This window comes from Canis lupus, chromosome 10 (assembly GCF_003254725.2).
Source record: "Canis lupus dingo isolate Sandy chromosome 10, ASM325472v2, whole genome shotgun sequence".
Taxonomy (NCBI): domain Eukaryota; kingdom Metazoa; phylum Chordata; class Mammalia; order Carnivora; family Canidae; genus Canis; species Canis lupus.
In genome coordinates, this window is record NC_064252.1 from 55914218 (window position 1) to 55930451 (window position 16234).

The 16234-nt window shown below is 39.3% G+C and overlaps 1 protein-coding gene across 4 annotated transcripts in view; it reads right to left on the minus strand.

Moving 5' to 3' along the window:
* The window catches only part of PSME4 (proteasome activator subunit 4), a 105030-nt gene extending 89029 nt beyond the window's left edge, over nucleotides 1–16001 (minus strand). For all 4 annotated transcript variants that reach the window (XR_007413609.1, XM_025467003.3, XM_049115504.1 and 1 more), the window contains exon 1: nucleotides 15745–16001. Coding sequence is in view for 3 of the 4 variants with exons in the window: in XM_025467003.3 (XP_025322788.1) it covers nucleotides 15745–15986 (242 nt within the window). In the remaining variant the exon portion in view is untranslated. The remainder of the gene's footprint in view (nucleotides 1–15744) is intronic.
* Nucleotides 16002–16234: the final 233 nt, after the last annotated feature.

Genomic DNA, 16234 nt, shown 5'->3' on the forward strand with positions numbered 1-16234 from the left:
TTTAGCTATAAAATTTAAAAAACCAGAGTTTAAATACATTTCATTTAGTTTCATTTAAAACACTCAGAAGTATTCATGGATCAGATTTAAAAAAAAAAAAATCCTACATCCAGGGACTCCTGGGTGCCTCAGTCACTTGACCAGTGAAGCATCACTCGATTTCTGCTCCTCACTCAGTGGGGAATCTACTTGCAATTCTCTCCTTCTTCCTCTGCCCCTCTCCCCACCCTGCTCTCTCCCAAATAATGAATCTTAAAAAAAAAAAAAAAAAGAAAACCTCACACCTAGCAATACATAAGTAAAAATCTAGACTATCAAAGTCAAAATACCAATTTTTTCAAAGTACATTTACAATAAAATTTTCCTGAAAAAAAAAAATTGGAAGCCCAACATAGAGAATAGTTAAACTGTGTTTTATGCCTTTAAATATAATGCAGACATTTAAAATTATGTTTTTAAAGAACTTTAGTGGATGGAAAATGAAATATCATTTAAAAAATATCATTTAAAAAAAAGCAGGATACAAGGGGCACCTGGTAACTCAGTTGGTTAGGCATCTGCCTTTGTTTGGCTCAGGTCATGATCACAGTGTCCTGGGACCAAAATCCATGAAGGGTGGGGAGTCTGCTTCTCCCTCTCCCTCTCCCTAACACCCTGCTTGTGCCCCAGCACTCTCAAGTGCATGTGCTCATGCTCTCTAATAAATAAAATCTTTTTAAAAAAGCAGGATACAAAACATGAATACAACTAAAGAAAAATATGTACTCATGCATTAGGATTAAAAGATAAACAGTGTAACAAGTCACCTCTGTAGGGTAAAACTGAGTGATTTTCACATACTCCTATTTACCTTTGCTTATTCTAACTTTCTAAAGTAAAAAGGCATTATTTTTATAATTAAAATTAACACGTAAAAAAATTTCATATCAAATTTCTGCTGTAAAATACAATGTTTAAAATCAGGTAATCAGTACTTCTGCATTTCTACGTTTCTTTTAATAAAAACGACCCTTATGCAAAGACTACTCAAGTCCTATTTAAAAGAGCACAGGAGGCAAGTTGTATGGTTCTCACTAGCCAAAAATGATACCAGAGCATGAATCATGGTAATTAACTAAAAAATATACATACATGCAAAAGAAAACCCCATTGTTTATGCCCTTGAAGAATGCTATGGGACCAATGCTATCATTATCTTAAGAACAGTAAATAGGGCACCTGGGTGACTCAATCGGTTAAGCCTCGGACTCTTGATTTCAGCTCAGGTTGTGACCGCAGTGCTGTGAGATCGAGCCCTCTGCAGGAGCCCAGCACTCAGCCAGGAGTCTGCTTGAGATTCTGTCCCCCTGCCCCTCTCCTGCTCCCATGGGCACCTGTGCTCTCTCTCTCTCTCTCTCTCCTTCTCTCTCTCTAAAATAAATAAATCTTTTTTAAAAACCTGGTAAATAAAGAGAACCAATGAAACATTTATCCTGGCTCCTATAGGAATTGTACCTCAGGGTAAACAATAGTTCAGGAGGAAAAGTTCTTTAGAGAACTTAAGCTAATAAGTAAAGAACAGTTTACTAACATCAGAAAGAACCAGAGATTATGCCTCTCATGATAGAAGTATACAAAATACATAACACCTAGTCTTGAAAAAGAATATGAAACTTTATGAGCTGAATAGTAGCAACAAAATCAAAGTATGTCTTTAACATTTCAATCAGACTTCAACTAAAGGTAATTAAAATTATATAATTAATAAAGCTGACTTTAAAAAACACAAAAACAGATTAAGAAACTGTGCTCTCTTTTCAATCTTCTGTGGAATACCTATAAAACTGGTCAAAAACTCACTTAATTCTAAAATGGACATTATTCTGGCCGAATAGCCTGATTATAATAAAATATAAAGCAGAAAATATTAATATAGTATAACAAAAAGAAACCAAATTACTTAAAAACACAATCTTAATTGCCAATATCAGACTTAAGACATTCCCTACTCTAAGAGGTACTTCCTTTAAAACCAAAAACCTTTAAAGGTCCACAACCTTTAAAACCACACAGATTTGGGTGCCTGGGTGGCTCAGTGGTTGAACATTGGCCTTCCGCTCAGCACCTGATTCTGGAGTCCCAGGATTGAGTCCCACATTGGCCTCCCTGCATGGAGCCTGCGTCTCCCTCTGCCTGTGTCTCTGCCTCTCTGTCTCTCATGAATAAATAAAAAAAATTAAAAAAGAAAAACAAAACAAAAAACCAGAGAGATTCAAGACAATAATGACTATTCTTAATATTATTATTTAGCATTATTCTAAATCTAGAGATTAAAAAATAAACTAGGAAACACAAACCAAGTTGTGGTTTGTGTCATCCAAAATCAGGAACAAAAAAACCCATTCACAGACTAAATAAGAAAATCCACAGAATTTGTTTTTTCTTTTTTAAGATTTTATTTATTTATGACAGAGAGAGAGAGACAGAGAGAGAGAGAGAGGCAGGCAGAGACACAGGCAGAGGGAGAAGCAGGCTCCATGCAGGGAGCCTGATGTGGGACTCAATCCCGGGTCTCCAGGATCAGGCCCTGGGTTGAAGGCAGGCGCTAAACCGCTGAACCACCCGGGCTGCCCAGAATTCGTTTTTTAAAATCAACAGGCTTCCTGTATGGTACCCAGATAAAAAATACTGGTGAATGAAGCAAAACTGTTTCATTCATAGTATCAACTAAAAGATTCATTAGAAACTTCTCTAAAGGGATCCCTGGGTGGCGCAGCGGTTTGGCGCCTGCCTTTGGCCCAGGGCGCGATCCTGGAGACCCGGGATCGAATCCCACATCGGGCATCCGGTGCATGGAGCCTGCTTCTCCCTCTGCCTGTGTCTCTGCCTCTCTCTCTTTCTGTAACTATCATAAATAAATAAAAATTAAAAAAAAAATTAAAAAAAAAAAAAGAAACTTCTCTAAAAGAGGACACCTGGGTAGGTCAGTCACTTAAGTGTCCGCCTTTGGCTCAGGTCATGGTCTAGGGACTTGGGATCAAGCCCCACATCCTCCCTGCTCAGCAGGGGGCCTTCTTCTTCCACTGCCCCTCCCTCCACTCAAGGTCTCGCACAGGAGTGTGCCTGCTCTCTCAAATAGATAAATTCTTTAAAAGTAAAAAAAAAAAAGAAAGAAAATTTCTCTAAAAGAAATGTATAGGAATTACATTTTAAAACAATAAAACTAGAGCGCCTGGGTGGCTCAGTTGGTTAAGTGTCTGCCTTTGGCTCAGGTCATGATCCCAGTGTCCTGGCATCAAGCCACACTGGGCTCCTTGTTCAGCAGGGAGCCTGCTCCTCCCTCTCCTTGCTGCTTCTCATGCTTGTGCTCACTTGCTCTCTCTGTCAAATAAATAAATAAAAATCTTTAAACAAAATAAATATATTTCTAAAAAATAATAAAACAGTACTAAAATGTAAAATATCTGAATAAATGATGAGACAGAAAAAATGTTAAAACTCTAACTTCATACCTGATGGCTAGGGCTAAATGACATTTTTTTTCTTCTTAATCATGAGAGACACAGAGAGAGGGGCAGAGACAGGCAGAGGGAGAAGCAGGTTCCCCACTGAGCAGGGAGCTCAATGCAGGACTCAATCCCAGGACCCTGGGATCACCACCTGAGCCTAAGGCAGACGCTCAACCAATGAGCTACCCCAGGGGCCCCTAAATGACAAGTACTTTAAAGCAAGTAAAATTACCATGACCAATAAAATACCTGAAAAGCTCTTCCCTCTAACCAAAAAAAAAAAAAAAAAAAAAAAAAAAACAATAAAAGAACAAAACAAAAAACCCAACCTCCCTCCACACTTTATACTGTCTTTTCCTTCTGTTCCTAAGATATCACCAAACTGAAAAAATAAAAAATATAAAAATGCAAAATGTGCCGAGAAAAGCTAGAGGATCACGAGTTAATCATTTTGAGTTTATTCCAGGGCTAAGCCCTTCATTATAACACATGATAATAAAAATGCAGATATAGCTTCTCATTACTAGGAATAGGAAATGAACACATAAAATGTAGGGTTTTCTCACAAATTCACCTCTCCTTCTCTTATCACTCAATTACCCATGTTTTCAAAATGCATTTCTAGATGTGAGGAAACATGTACTGGAAAACTAACTATATAGAAGTAAGGGAGATAAATGAAGTACTGTCAGAGTTTTATGATTCTTTTTTTTTTTTTAAAACCAATGTTTCATCATAGATGAGTGACCACTGAACTGAATCTTCAAAGATTAGAAAGCCATCATCACTCTGAGTAAGCAACCCAGGGTCAAGAAGACCTGAGCGGGATCCCTGGGTGGCTCAGTGGTTTGGCGCCTGCCTTTGGCCCAGGGCACGATCCTGGAGTCCCGGGATCAAGTCCCATGTCGGGCTCCCAGCATGGAGCCTGCTTCTCCCTCTGCCTGTGTCTCTGCCTCTCTCTCTCCTCTCTGTGTATTCTCATGAATAAATAAATAAAATCTTAAAAAAATAAAAATAAAAAAAGAAGACCCGAGCACGTGGGGAAAGAGTCAGGTGCAGGCACAGAAGGAGACAGCTCTAGGGAGAGGAACGGAGCAAGAACAGCATAGTTCTGTGGCAGAGAGATGCCACCAAGAGAATGTTCCTTATTCTCTCATTTCACTTCCACAGAGGTCAAGCTGAGGATCAAGAAAAGGGATGCACTATCACAAAAAAACAAATAACAATAAAGCATCAATTTCAAGTGTCTGCTGACAAGGAAGAAAGGCAAATTAGGTGTTATCTGAAGTGGAGAATATCTTCTGTTTCCATGCTCTAGATTGCTCTGCAACTGTCAACATTATAATCAGCTCTGAATAGCCGGAATATTTATTGATTTCAACACAGCAGCCAAGCCAGCAGGAGCAGCTCGGTTCTACAAGTTTGCAGAGAATTCAAAGTGCTCTACGTCAGTCCCTTGGGCAAGACATTTAATCTCTGTATTTGGAAAACCTGGGTTTTCTCACAAGGCTATGGTGATGAGAAATTGATTAATGCACAAGAAAGATTCTGATTTAACTGATCTGCAGTGGGGCCCCCGGTATCAGTTGTTTTTATGTTTCCCAGATATTTCACTACATCTGAGAACCACTGCATCTTAGCAGACTGGAGACAAGATATGGTTTGAAGTCTATTTAAATCATTAAAAATAAAATACTTATACCATCTGTTTCAATTAATATTTCTTTAGTTACGGGGATAAATATAGCTTAACACATTTGCTTACCATATATATTCTTGTGAATTATTTATTCAATCCTTAGAAGCCTATCTATCCTCTAAGGCATCCTCTTTCATAAAGTCTTCCTTCATTCCCAACCAAAAGTGCTATCTCTGTCCTCTCTGTCCCTTAATAGGTTGTACCAAACTTGAGTTTTTTCCACATTCTATTTCTTACTAGATTTATACATGTATACATTATTATATGTATATCCTATTTTAGTTCTTTTAGATGACTGAAAGATAAGGGTAGCTGGGACCATTCCTCTATACAAATGTAACCCTCAACTCTAATCAAAGAATGAAATGAGATGGACGTTCTGAAAAATATTTTGACTGACCAAAACGTATATCTTGAGAGATACACGGTCTTATATAATTAAAAACAGTTCATGAGAGCTGATTCTATTTTTAAAAAGAAAAAAAAAAAACTTCAAACTAACAATAAATATTTTACCAAATTAAGCAAATTGGCTTTAAAACATTTGAGTAGGTTTCCAAAACACACTAAAAAACAGGTTTGCTATTTTTACCAAGTACAGTATTTCCTTTTTATTTTTATTAAAGATTTATTTATTTATTTATTTACTTACTTACTTACTTACTTACTTATGATAGACACACACAGAGAGAGAGGCAGAGACACAGGAGGAGGGAGAAGCAGGCTCCATGCCTGGAGCCCGACGTGGGACTCGATCCCGGGACTCCAGGATCGTGCCCTGGGCCAAAGGCAGGCGCTAAACTGCTGAGCCACCCAGGGATCCCAGCCACCCAGGGATATATATATATATATTTTTTTTTAATATATATTTTATTTATTCATAAGAGTCCGAGCAGTGGGGAGGGGTTGAGGGAGAAGCAGAACTCCCGCTGGGCAGGGAGCCTGACAAGGGGACCCTGGGATCATGACCTGAACTGAAGGCAGACACACCAACTGAGCCACTCAGGCACCCCCCAAGTTTAGTATTTCTGATGGAAGTCTCTAAACAGACAAGGAGAGCTGAAGTAGACACTTCTCTTTATCTCCATCTATTATCACAGGCTAAATAATATTCACTGGCATATTGTATTTCAGAGTTATATTCTTTATGACTTATTAAAACTGCTATGACAATTTCTGGAGTAATACAGACATTCACTATTAATACCTAATAATGATCCCTCTATTCTTTTCCCAGTTGCTTCTCTCTGGAGGCATGGATAAGGGGCATTTATTTATCTCTTGAAATGCTTTACTGAATGTCCCTTAAGAGCCAGACATGGCAACAGGGGATGGAAACATTAAAGTAACAAATGGTTCTGGAGCATACAGCCTAGAGGGAGACAGATAACTAATTATTTCAATATAATGCTCTGAATACAGACTTTAACATTTATATGGTCAATTTGTTCATATCTCTGTTCCCCCACGTTACATGGCTTTCTAAAAATTCCTGCTTACCTAACCAAATCCCACCTCACAGCTCAAGTGCAGTTCTTCCCCTGGTAGTCTTCTCAGACTATACAGCCCTGGAGTTTCCTTCCTCTGGGATGGTTAAGAGCAAGCCCTGTGGTCATCAGACAAATCAGCTAACACATTACCTCACTATGTCTCATTTCTTCAAAGGTAAAACTGAGATAACAAACATACCTCCAATTCATAGGCTTGCTTGTGAAAATTAAATGAAATAATGAATGGAAAGTCATTAGCATAGTGCTGGCACATTTTGAGGCCTCAACATATGGTAGGCAAGTATCTATGCCACTCACTCAACAATCTATTAACTAATGCTCTCTTGTAAGATCCCTTGGTTTACTGATTTTTTAAGACCGTTTCAACTTTTCATTTTCACCCTTATATCTTTATCTTTAGCTCAAGGCGCAGGTGTTGATTAGATGATCTGAATTATAGAAAGAAACCTGTAAAATCAGTAGCTTTCATGGTTTGGGGGCCACAACCCACAATTATAAATGCATAACCCAGTATATAAACATAAATAAAACTGAAATTAAGGTCATAAACATTCACCCATCACCATAAAAATTCACCTTCTAAATTTACTCCAATAAACCCCCTCAAAACAAAACAAAACAAAACAAAACAAAAAACTGATCATGAACTAAATTGATTTCACAACCCTTTCGTCATAACCCACAAAGGAAAAATTCTCTATTAAGCCCTAATAAATGGGGGATCCCTGGGTGGCTCAGCGGTTTAGCACCTGCCTTTGGCTCAGGGTGTGGTCCTGGAGTCCCGGGATGAGTCCCTGCGTGGAGCCTGCTTCTCCCTCTGCCTGTGTCTCTGCCTCCCTCTCTGTGTCTCTCATGAATGAATGAATAAAATCTTTAAAAAAAATAAAAGCCCTAATAAATGAACATATAGATGAAAAATTGTGAGACCATACAAACTACCAAAAGAAAAAACCTCATAGTGATAAAGTTTTAAGATATCTATTTGGGGGGCCCCTCACAGAAGAATTCAGGCAGTGTTTAGAACCATCTTATATAAAGAAGGAAGAATAATAATGTCAATAAAATTATCTTATATACAGAATAATATCTAATAAATATAGATATAATAAAAATTTAAAATTGCAACTGAGAAAACACACACTTTGGACCCTTCTGATTACAAGACTCAGTCGGTTAAGCATCTGCCTAAGCGTCTGCCTTCAGCTCAGGTCATGATCCTAGGGTCCTGGATCAATCCCTGTAGGGGCTCCCTGCTCCATGGGGAGCCTGCTTCTCCCTCTCCCTCTGCTCCCCTTGCTTGTGTTCTCTGTCTTAGAAATAAAATCTTTTTTTTTGAAAAAAGATATTTGTCTATTTGATTTTTAAAATATAACATTTTAGGGCAGCCCAGGTGACTCAGTGGTTTAGCACCACCTTCAGCCCAGGGTCTGATACTGGGGACTGGGGATGGAGTTCCAGGTCAGGCTCCCTGCATGGAGCCTGCTTCTCCCTCTGCCTGCGTCTCTGCCTCTTGTGTGTGTGTGTGTGTGTGTGTGTGTGTGTGTGTATGACTCATGAATAAATAAATAAAATCTTTTAAAAAAATTAACAGATTTAAATCATTCCGGAATTTGTTAAATGATAAACTTTTTCCTGCCATACACAAAATAGGTACCGCTATTTGGTATATGTTGACAGAAATTTGACAATATTTATTGTGATGTCTGGAAGTAACCCATCTTCCCTCATAAAAGAAATGATCCCAACTAAACTCTTCAGGAATCTGCCCCAAATATAAACACTAATGCAAAAGACTGCATTCATAAAGTTTCTTACTCTAAAAACTTCTACTTCATCCTTGGCTTAAAAAATGATTTGTCAGAAAACAAGATGAAATACTCACACTTAAGAGCCCAAAGATTAATTAACACATTTCTTTTAGAGTATCCAAAGGATATATCTTAGAAGATTAGAAAGGATTTTTAATAATTCTTATGCAATTTCCAATTTATTTGAAACATAGTATTCTCCAATCCATGTCACAGATGCAATGGTGTTTATTAGTTTTTTCTTGGGAAGGGAAAAAGTCTTTACTGTATTTTGATTTCTTTTTAATTTTTAAAAATATTTTTTTCTTTTTAAATAATCTCTATCCCCAATGTGGGGTTCAAACTCACAACCCTGAGATCCAGAATCACATGCTCTTCTGATTGGGCCAGCCAAGGTACCCCCTTGTTATATTTTTAAACTCTAAAATTTAGGATCTATTAATTCTGAAAAAAAAAAAAAAAAAAAAGGCAAACTAGCATAAAAAAGGTAATGATCACTACCAAAACTGTATGGTTCACCTATTCAAAAACTGTATTAAGCACACCCCAAATTATTTAGTACTAAATATTTAAGCATAACAATAATGAAAGATTTTTAAAGTCTCAAATTTACCAATGCAACCAATATAATCTGCTTTCTTCTCTAACTTCGCTAAACCACTCCCCCAGACTCCCACTTGTGATTATGAAACACACCATTCTCTTCTTTAACCAAAATGCTCCTTCCCTCTGTTTCTTTTACTAAATATATACTTTCTTTTGAATCCTGTATTAAGATAGATCTCATCCCATATTTGTTTTCTCCATTTTGACTGTAACAGTACCAATTTCTAGAATTCCATAATGTTTTAGTTTACAAAGAACAAAAAAGGTAATTATAATATTGAGTACCAATGCATATATACACCGCTGTAGTGAATGCTGGGAGAGGAGGAAAGGAGGTAAACAAGGAACACTGACCTCAAGAAGGCTCACAGTAAGAGGGAAGATTATATACAAACTCTACAAAAGCACGATTAAGAGAATGCACTAAAAGGGAAGAAATGCTGAGTGTAGGCCGAATATGGAAGTAGCCAACCTCAAAATTCCAAATGGGAATATTTATAGTATGTGCTGCTTTTAACATTCCAGTGGCCATGTCAATGAATATAAAGGTTTTTTGTTGTTGTTGTTTGCTTGCTGTTGCTTTTATTGCTCTGTTCTCAGCTTGCCATTCACACTGCATGAGTTCTTGATCTAATTTTCTACACAGGTTAGCGAGAAACACAGATTTGGATTTTGCATTAAAAAGGAAAGCAGTGAGAGAAGATTCACTAGATAGAAATAAGCCTCATTGGACAGGAAAAGTTAACACTCAGGTTCCAAAATGAGAAAATGGGTTTAGAAGTTATGCCCTTACTTAACTACTAAATAAAAAAGCATCCCTTAAAAAAACAAGAAGCTACCTCCATTTTACCTCAGTCAAGAACATGTATTTCAAGGACAATTTTATAATACTGCAGTGAAACCACCTGGGAAAATTGTTTTTAAATGCTATATTCAGATTTCTGAAGAACAAGGGATGGTACTGTTTTACTAATTTTTACCCCCCTAAATGCCCTTCTCATTGTCTCCATTTAGGGCATTAAAACATACCGGTCAGAGTAAGTATTTTTTTTAAGTAATTAATACACTTAGAATTCGATTTTCCCTCTCCAAGTTTCATGATGCAGCTACACCTTGCCTACCCTATCCTTAAAGAACAAAAATGTGTGCTCAGACTAAAGAGCACACCGGAACTTCTCAAGAGGGCCGAAATCCTTCAGTAATATATCCCAAGGACCAAGAAGAGTGCCAGGACCACACAAAGCACTAGCAAAATAATTGGTTCAAAGACTCCTGCTGCTACTCCTTTGCATCCAACAATGTATTAACTAATAATAATAAGTACCTTTGTTTTTAAAACAGAATTCAAGGAAGCCCTGGTTACCCTAGAACGGATTCTAGGTCTCCACAGTTGAGAGAGGGAGAAGAAAGATGCCATAAGACACAAATGTTCATTAATAAGCTGAATTTAAAATCATTATCCATGGGGTCTGTTTACAGTAAACCTTAGACAAAACAACGTAAATGGAAACTCAGAAGTAAAACCACAAATTTTTAAGAACTCCATGAGGTTGATTAAAGTGATGATCGATTACTGTTCATTTTCCTAAGTTTGAGAATTGCCATCAGTATTGACTTTTTTGGTTTAATTCCTTTTCCTTTGTAGATACATACTGGAAGCACTTACGAAATGAAGTAATATGCTTCAAAAAAATAGGTGGTGGGTGGGTGTGGAAGAAACATGATTGGCAAGGAGTTGATAATTGAAGATAGGTGATGGGTACACAGAGTTCACTATATTATTGTCTTTCTTTCTATATGTTTGATATTTTCCACAATAGAAAAGTTTAAAGCAAAACAAAAAAGTATTCAAAAACTATTCAGATCACATATACTGATAAATGAGATTCTGGCAAAAACATCCAGGCTAACTAGAGAGGAGAAAAAAATTGACAAGGTGCTTTAAAAGAATGATTAAGAGAGGTTCTTCGAGACACTTGGCTGGCTCAGTCACTAGAGGATGTCACTCTTAATTTCAGGGTCATGAGTTCAAGCCCCACATCAGGCATGGAGCCTACTTTAAAAAAAAAAAATGAGCGAATGAAAGCAAGCAAACAAGGCAAGGAAGAAACTAAAAAGGTGTTTGAAAAATGGGAAGAATCTCTCTATATATTTAAAGTATCTAAGTTTGAGATTGCAATGAAAAATTAAATGTGTGCATTTGTAGGTACAGGGGATACACAGGAACTCTTTTCTGCTCAATTTTGTTTTGAACATAAAGCTGCTCTAAAAACTAAAGTTGGTTAACAAAAAAAAAAAAAAGAAAGAAAGAAACGTGAAGGACATTTTACTGCACTGTTACACAACTCTGCCAGAAAAAAATTCATGTCCCCAAAATAATTTAATTCATTTATTTTGTTTTTTCTATGGAAAATCAACTTTCAAATTAATTCAACAAAGAAATTTTGGTTCCCATTTTGAGCGTGGTCACATAACAATTGCAAACCTTTTCTACTACTTTCCCTAACTGGTTCTCACTGAAGAATCTGGTAATTTGTCAAGATTTTTACAAATAAAATGCACTTCTATTTATTGAGTACTTCACAATTTCAACACTTAAACATTAGATATCCTAAACAAGTACATTGTGTTAACAGCTGAGATTCAGTGGTTAGCATTTTCTACTTTCTCCCCCAATTCAAAGATGATACAATTTGGGTACTCCTGTGGTCAGATTATTACTTTCCACAAAAGAAGTTCAGTGTATTTGATAATTCATATCTTAACCAGACTTAAGTTTCCGGTGGTTATATAATCTAATTAAATATATCATGTGGTTTCAACTGGGATAATCCAATTCCTATCCAAGGAGGCTACATAATGTTCTTACTAATAATTAAACAAGGAAGTTATAGTTTAATTAGCAAGTGAAATGATTTGTCAATAGTCATTTCATTATAATAAAACAGCACAGAATATAACATCTCATTATAACAAATAAGACATTTAAATCTGTTTCCTAATACAGCAAGTACACATCCTTCACTAAAACAAAAATTCTGTTAAAAAAAGTGAAATATGAAAGAAAGGAATATGGATGGGGTAAACTTGTAGGAAAGGGTCGGCCATTCACTTGTTTTCCTTCCTCTAAACCAATTTAAAGGAACACAGAACTAGAAAGGCCCTTTGGGACTAACTCAGTAATTTTTCAAACAGTATGTTTCAGAGCCCTTAAGCAGGCTTTAGGGGGTTCTACGATCAATGAAGCGTTGAGAAGAAAATCAGTGCAATCGTATCCTGCCCGAGGAGCCCAATACTGTGTTTAAGATTTTGCTTTTATAGAACAGTTCACCGATAAGTTTTAAGTTTGAAAAGCTACTAGGAGTCTACACTCCTCCCACTTTCCGAAAGAGGACCCTAAAGCTAAGAGAGGTTAAACAAGACCAAGATGATAATAATGTTCATGGCAAAGCCAGGTATAGATCAACTGACATCTTCAGACTAGACCTCACATGAAAGATACATAGGGACAAGGGAGAAAACTAAGTTTAAGATTACCTTTCTTCAAAAAAAAAAAAAAAAAAATTACCTTTCTTCAACTCTGTCATTCTCTACATGGGCCATAGCAGTTATCCACCAACACCTTTCAACTAAGAGTCCAGGAGCTATCTTTACTGCTGTTTTCCAAAGATCATTAGGTTTGTGCTTCTCTTCTCCAATTTGTTTCCCTGCTTCTTAAAAACAGTCCCTGTGATGAAATTGCCTCACACAATGTCTCTTTAACAGGTAGTACCAATACTTTAACTTGTCCATACAAGAGGGTCTCTATTTTACCAGAGGGCCAATTCTTAAAATACACAGAAATAACCTTTCTTCACAGAGATACCACGCCGACCCACAAGTTTTGAAATGGATTGAAACAGATTGGTAAGTACTTAGTGAGGTAAAAAGTAAAAAAAAAAAGGGGGGGGGGCGGGAGCAGGAGACTGTGATGCCCAGATTAGGGGTGTACACTTCTGGTATGGGATCTAGTCCCAGTGCCTCTGAACCGCATTTACACTCTGGTCCGCTTGAGGAATGTGCTTGATCTATGCAACTATTTCCAGTACTTTACAAGTTGCTCAAATAGTTCTAGCAGAAAGATACACACTAGTTTATTTGAGGCTCTACAGAATAAAAAATAAAATCATAAAATACCAGACCAGGAATGTTTCTTAGGATGATTTAGTCCAACCCCCTCTTTTCTTTCACAAGAATACTGAAACACACACACACACACACACACACACACACGCTAAAAAAAAAAAAAATACTGAAACACATGATTAAAGTAACCTTCCCACAGTCACAGAGCTACTGGTAAAAGTTGTCAGGTTTTGTTTTCGTTACTACTTTCCATTCTACTACAAGTACTAAATATGATCACTACTCAGGTAATTGACAGCTATCATCACATGTTTTGGCATCATTTAGACATAAACTTGTGCAACACACAAGCCTTATTGAAAAACAACAAGCACAACTATAAACAGGTCACCTCAACATGACTTCGGAGAAAAAAAATACATCCAAGATCACAACATGTCCCACCAGGTTCAAAATGTCTCCTAGTGTAATCCTGAGAATTAGTTTGCAGCATTAGCCACTGTTTCAAAATAACATTCTGACAGCACTTCTTGCTGGACCTTAATGGTTTGGGGTTCATAGGCTAGTAAGTCTTATTAACTGCAATCTTGCCCTAAACACCAAGGACTGTCTCCACTGTATTTTTAGCCATTTCTAGGTAAAAGCTACTTCTACCTAGTAAGTCAAAAATAATCAAACTCTAGATGCTAATTTGCCAAGCCTAGTAATATGTCAGAAAACAATGCTTAACTCTACCTGTGTAGATTCCAGATTCAGAAATCCAAACCAGATATGCATTTTCACACCGGTATACTTATATATTGTGCATCTAAAAGAAGCTGTGTCCCCCAAAATGGTTATTTTCTGGTAAATCTAGTAAGTGATTAAAATGGGGAATTACTGAGACTGACAAAATAACTTTATTTTTCCTATGCGTAAGTAACACAAACACAAAGGAGGATCACTTGAAAAATCATCTGATTTTAATCACTTATCAAACATTCCTCTGTTCTGACTGAAAGTGGTTCTTCTCCCTGTTGCATTTCTTCCTCCCTCAAGTCTCTTATGAATCCTAAATACACAAACTTCTTTGTACTCTAATCAAGAGGAGAGCTGTTAACCTTGACATTTTATTATGGTCACTCTTTTTGAAAAGGACAAATTAAGTGCTTTACTTTTGCTTTTTAATAAAAAAGGTAATTATTCCCACCACCACCACCACTGCAGCCAATTGGACATGAGAAATTTGTCAGAGTCTCCCTAATAACTGGCATATAAGAATCATCCTGTGAGGAAATGTAGAGAAGACTATTGCATTACAAAACCCTGAGTCATCACCCAGTTCACTCAGCAGATTTGGGTAAACACTGGATAAGTGACTTATGTCTTGTGTTTATCCATCCATAACCACATGTGTGAATGCGTGAACATACAATGTTACCAGATTTGGTGTACAGTCAACCAAACAAGATACAGCACAACTTTCTTAAAAAATGCTTCTGACACTTTTAAGATGCTCATCTTGCTGGTACTTAGACATAAATGGTTGGGGTTTATAAATAAAGTCTCTAACCTTTCCTCCCAGGTTGTATTTTTATTTGCTTTCCCCCTAATTTCAATCGCACTATAGTTTGCAGGGTGTTTGTGCCAAAAAAAAAAAAAAAAAAAGTTACAGCAATAAAAGAATAACGTAACAACTGAAACTGATTTAGGTCATCTATATTCACCTGTGCGACTCCAATTAACACAAGTCAGGTACTAGTAACGCCCTGGACAGTCTGACAGCTCTCTTCTCTATTTTCCTTAGGGTCGCACATTTCCAAAGGAAATGTCACAACTGGAGAAACACACACTTTCCCGAGGTTCTAAGGCTCAACATTCTCAGCATTAACGTCTAGTATACAGCCCAAGAAGGCGCTAAGGGCTGATTTCAAGCCAATCTTTTCAGTCAAAAACACGAAGACCGAGCAGGCCCGAGAAAGCAGAACCTACACGGTCCCCACGGCCTCCTTGCCATTCAGAAAGTTACTAGACGAGAATTGAGGGATATGAAGAGGCGGAGACCGTAGAGGAAGAGCTGGAGGAAGCACCGGGAGAAGTCGAGAGTCGCTCCCCCATAGATGAATCATCTCTGCACCTCCTCCTCCGTGAGCAAAGGTCCAAGAAGGACCCTTGGGGGGGGGGGGACCGCTCACCTCCTTCCCTGGGGGCGCGGTGCCCTCCGGCTCCCCGGGGCCCCGCAGGTCGGAGGACAACAACCCGGACCCTCCGGGAGAAGCAGCTGGGGAGGACGTCGAGGGCTGCTGAGGACCAAGGAGGTCCCGCAGCAAAGTGGCAGGGAGAGGGCTGGAGGGATGCCCAGACTACTGCTCCGGGACCACCGGCCGCAGTCGGGGCAGAGCGGAGTCCAGCCGTCCCACGCGGACAAAGAGCCGCCTCCGCCCCCGGAACCCCCCCCCCCCGCCCGGCCGCCCTCCCAGGGCCTTTGCCCCCCTCCCTTCCCCCGCCGCAGGCCCGAGCACACTTACGTGGAGAGTTTCCTGGTCCAGAAGAGGCCCCCGGGCCACAGCTCTTGGAGCTGCACGGCCCGGCCCAGGTTGCTTTTGATCTGGGCCAGCTGCAAGTCGGACTCGGCGTCCAGCCGCCCGGCGTAGGGCAGCAGCTTGTTGTAGACGATCTCCTTCTGCGGGACGAAGCTCCGCGGGGCCGGGCCGGGCCGCCCGCCGGGCTCCGGGGGGTCCCCGCCGCCCGCCAGCTCGGCCGGCTCCATGAGCCTAGGGACACCCCCCCCACCCCCTCCCACCCTAGCCCTCCCCGGCCCCCACCCCTCTCCGGGCTCCGCCTCCTCCGCGTCGTCGTCGCCCCGCGGCCGCCGGCGGCCCGTCGCCCTCGGCCCGACCGCTGGGCCCCCTCCCCTGGCCGGCGCGCTGCTGGCCCCCGCGCGATCCCGGTTCGTTGGCGGCGGCAGCGGCCGCTCCGCCCGCCCCGCACCGGCTCGGCTGGTGACGCTGCAGCAGC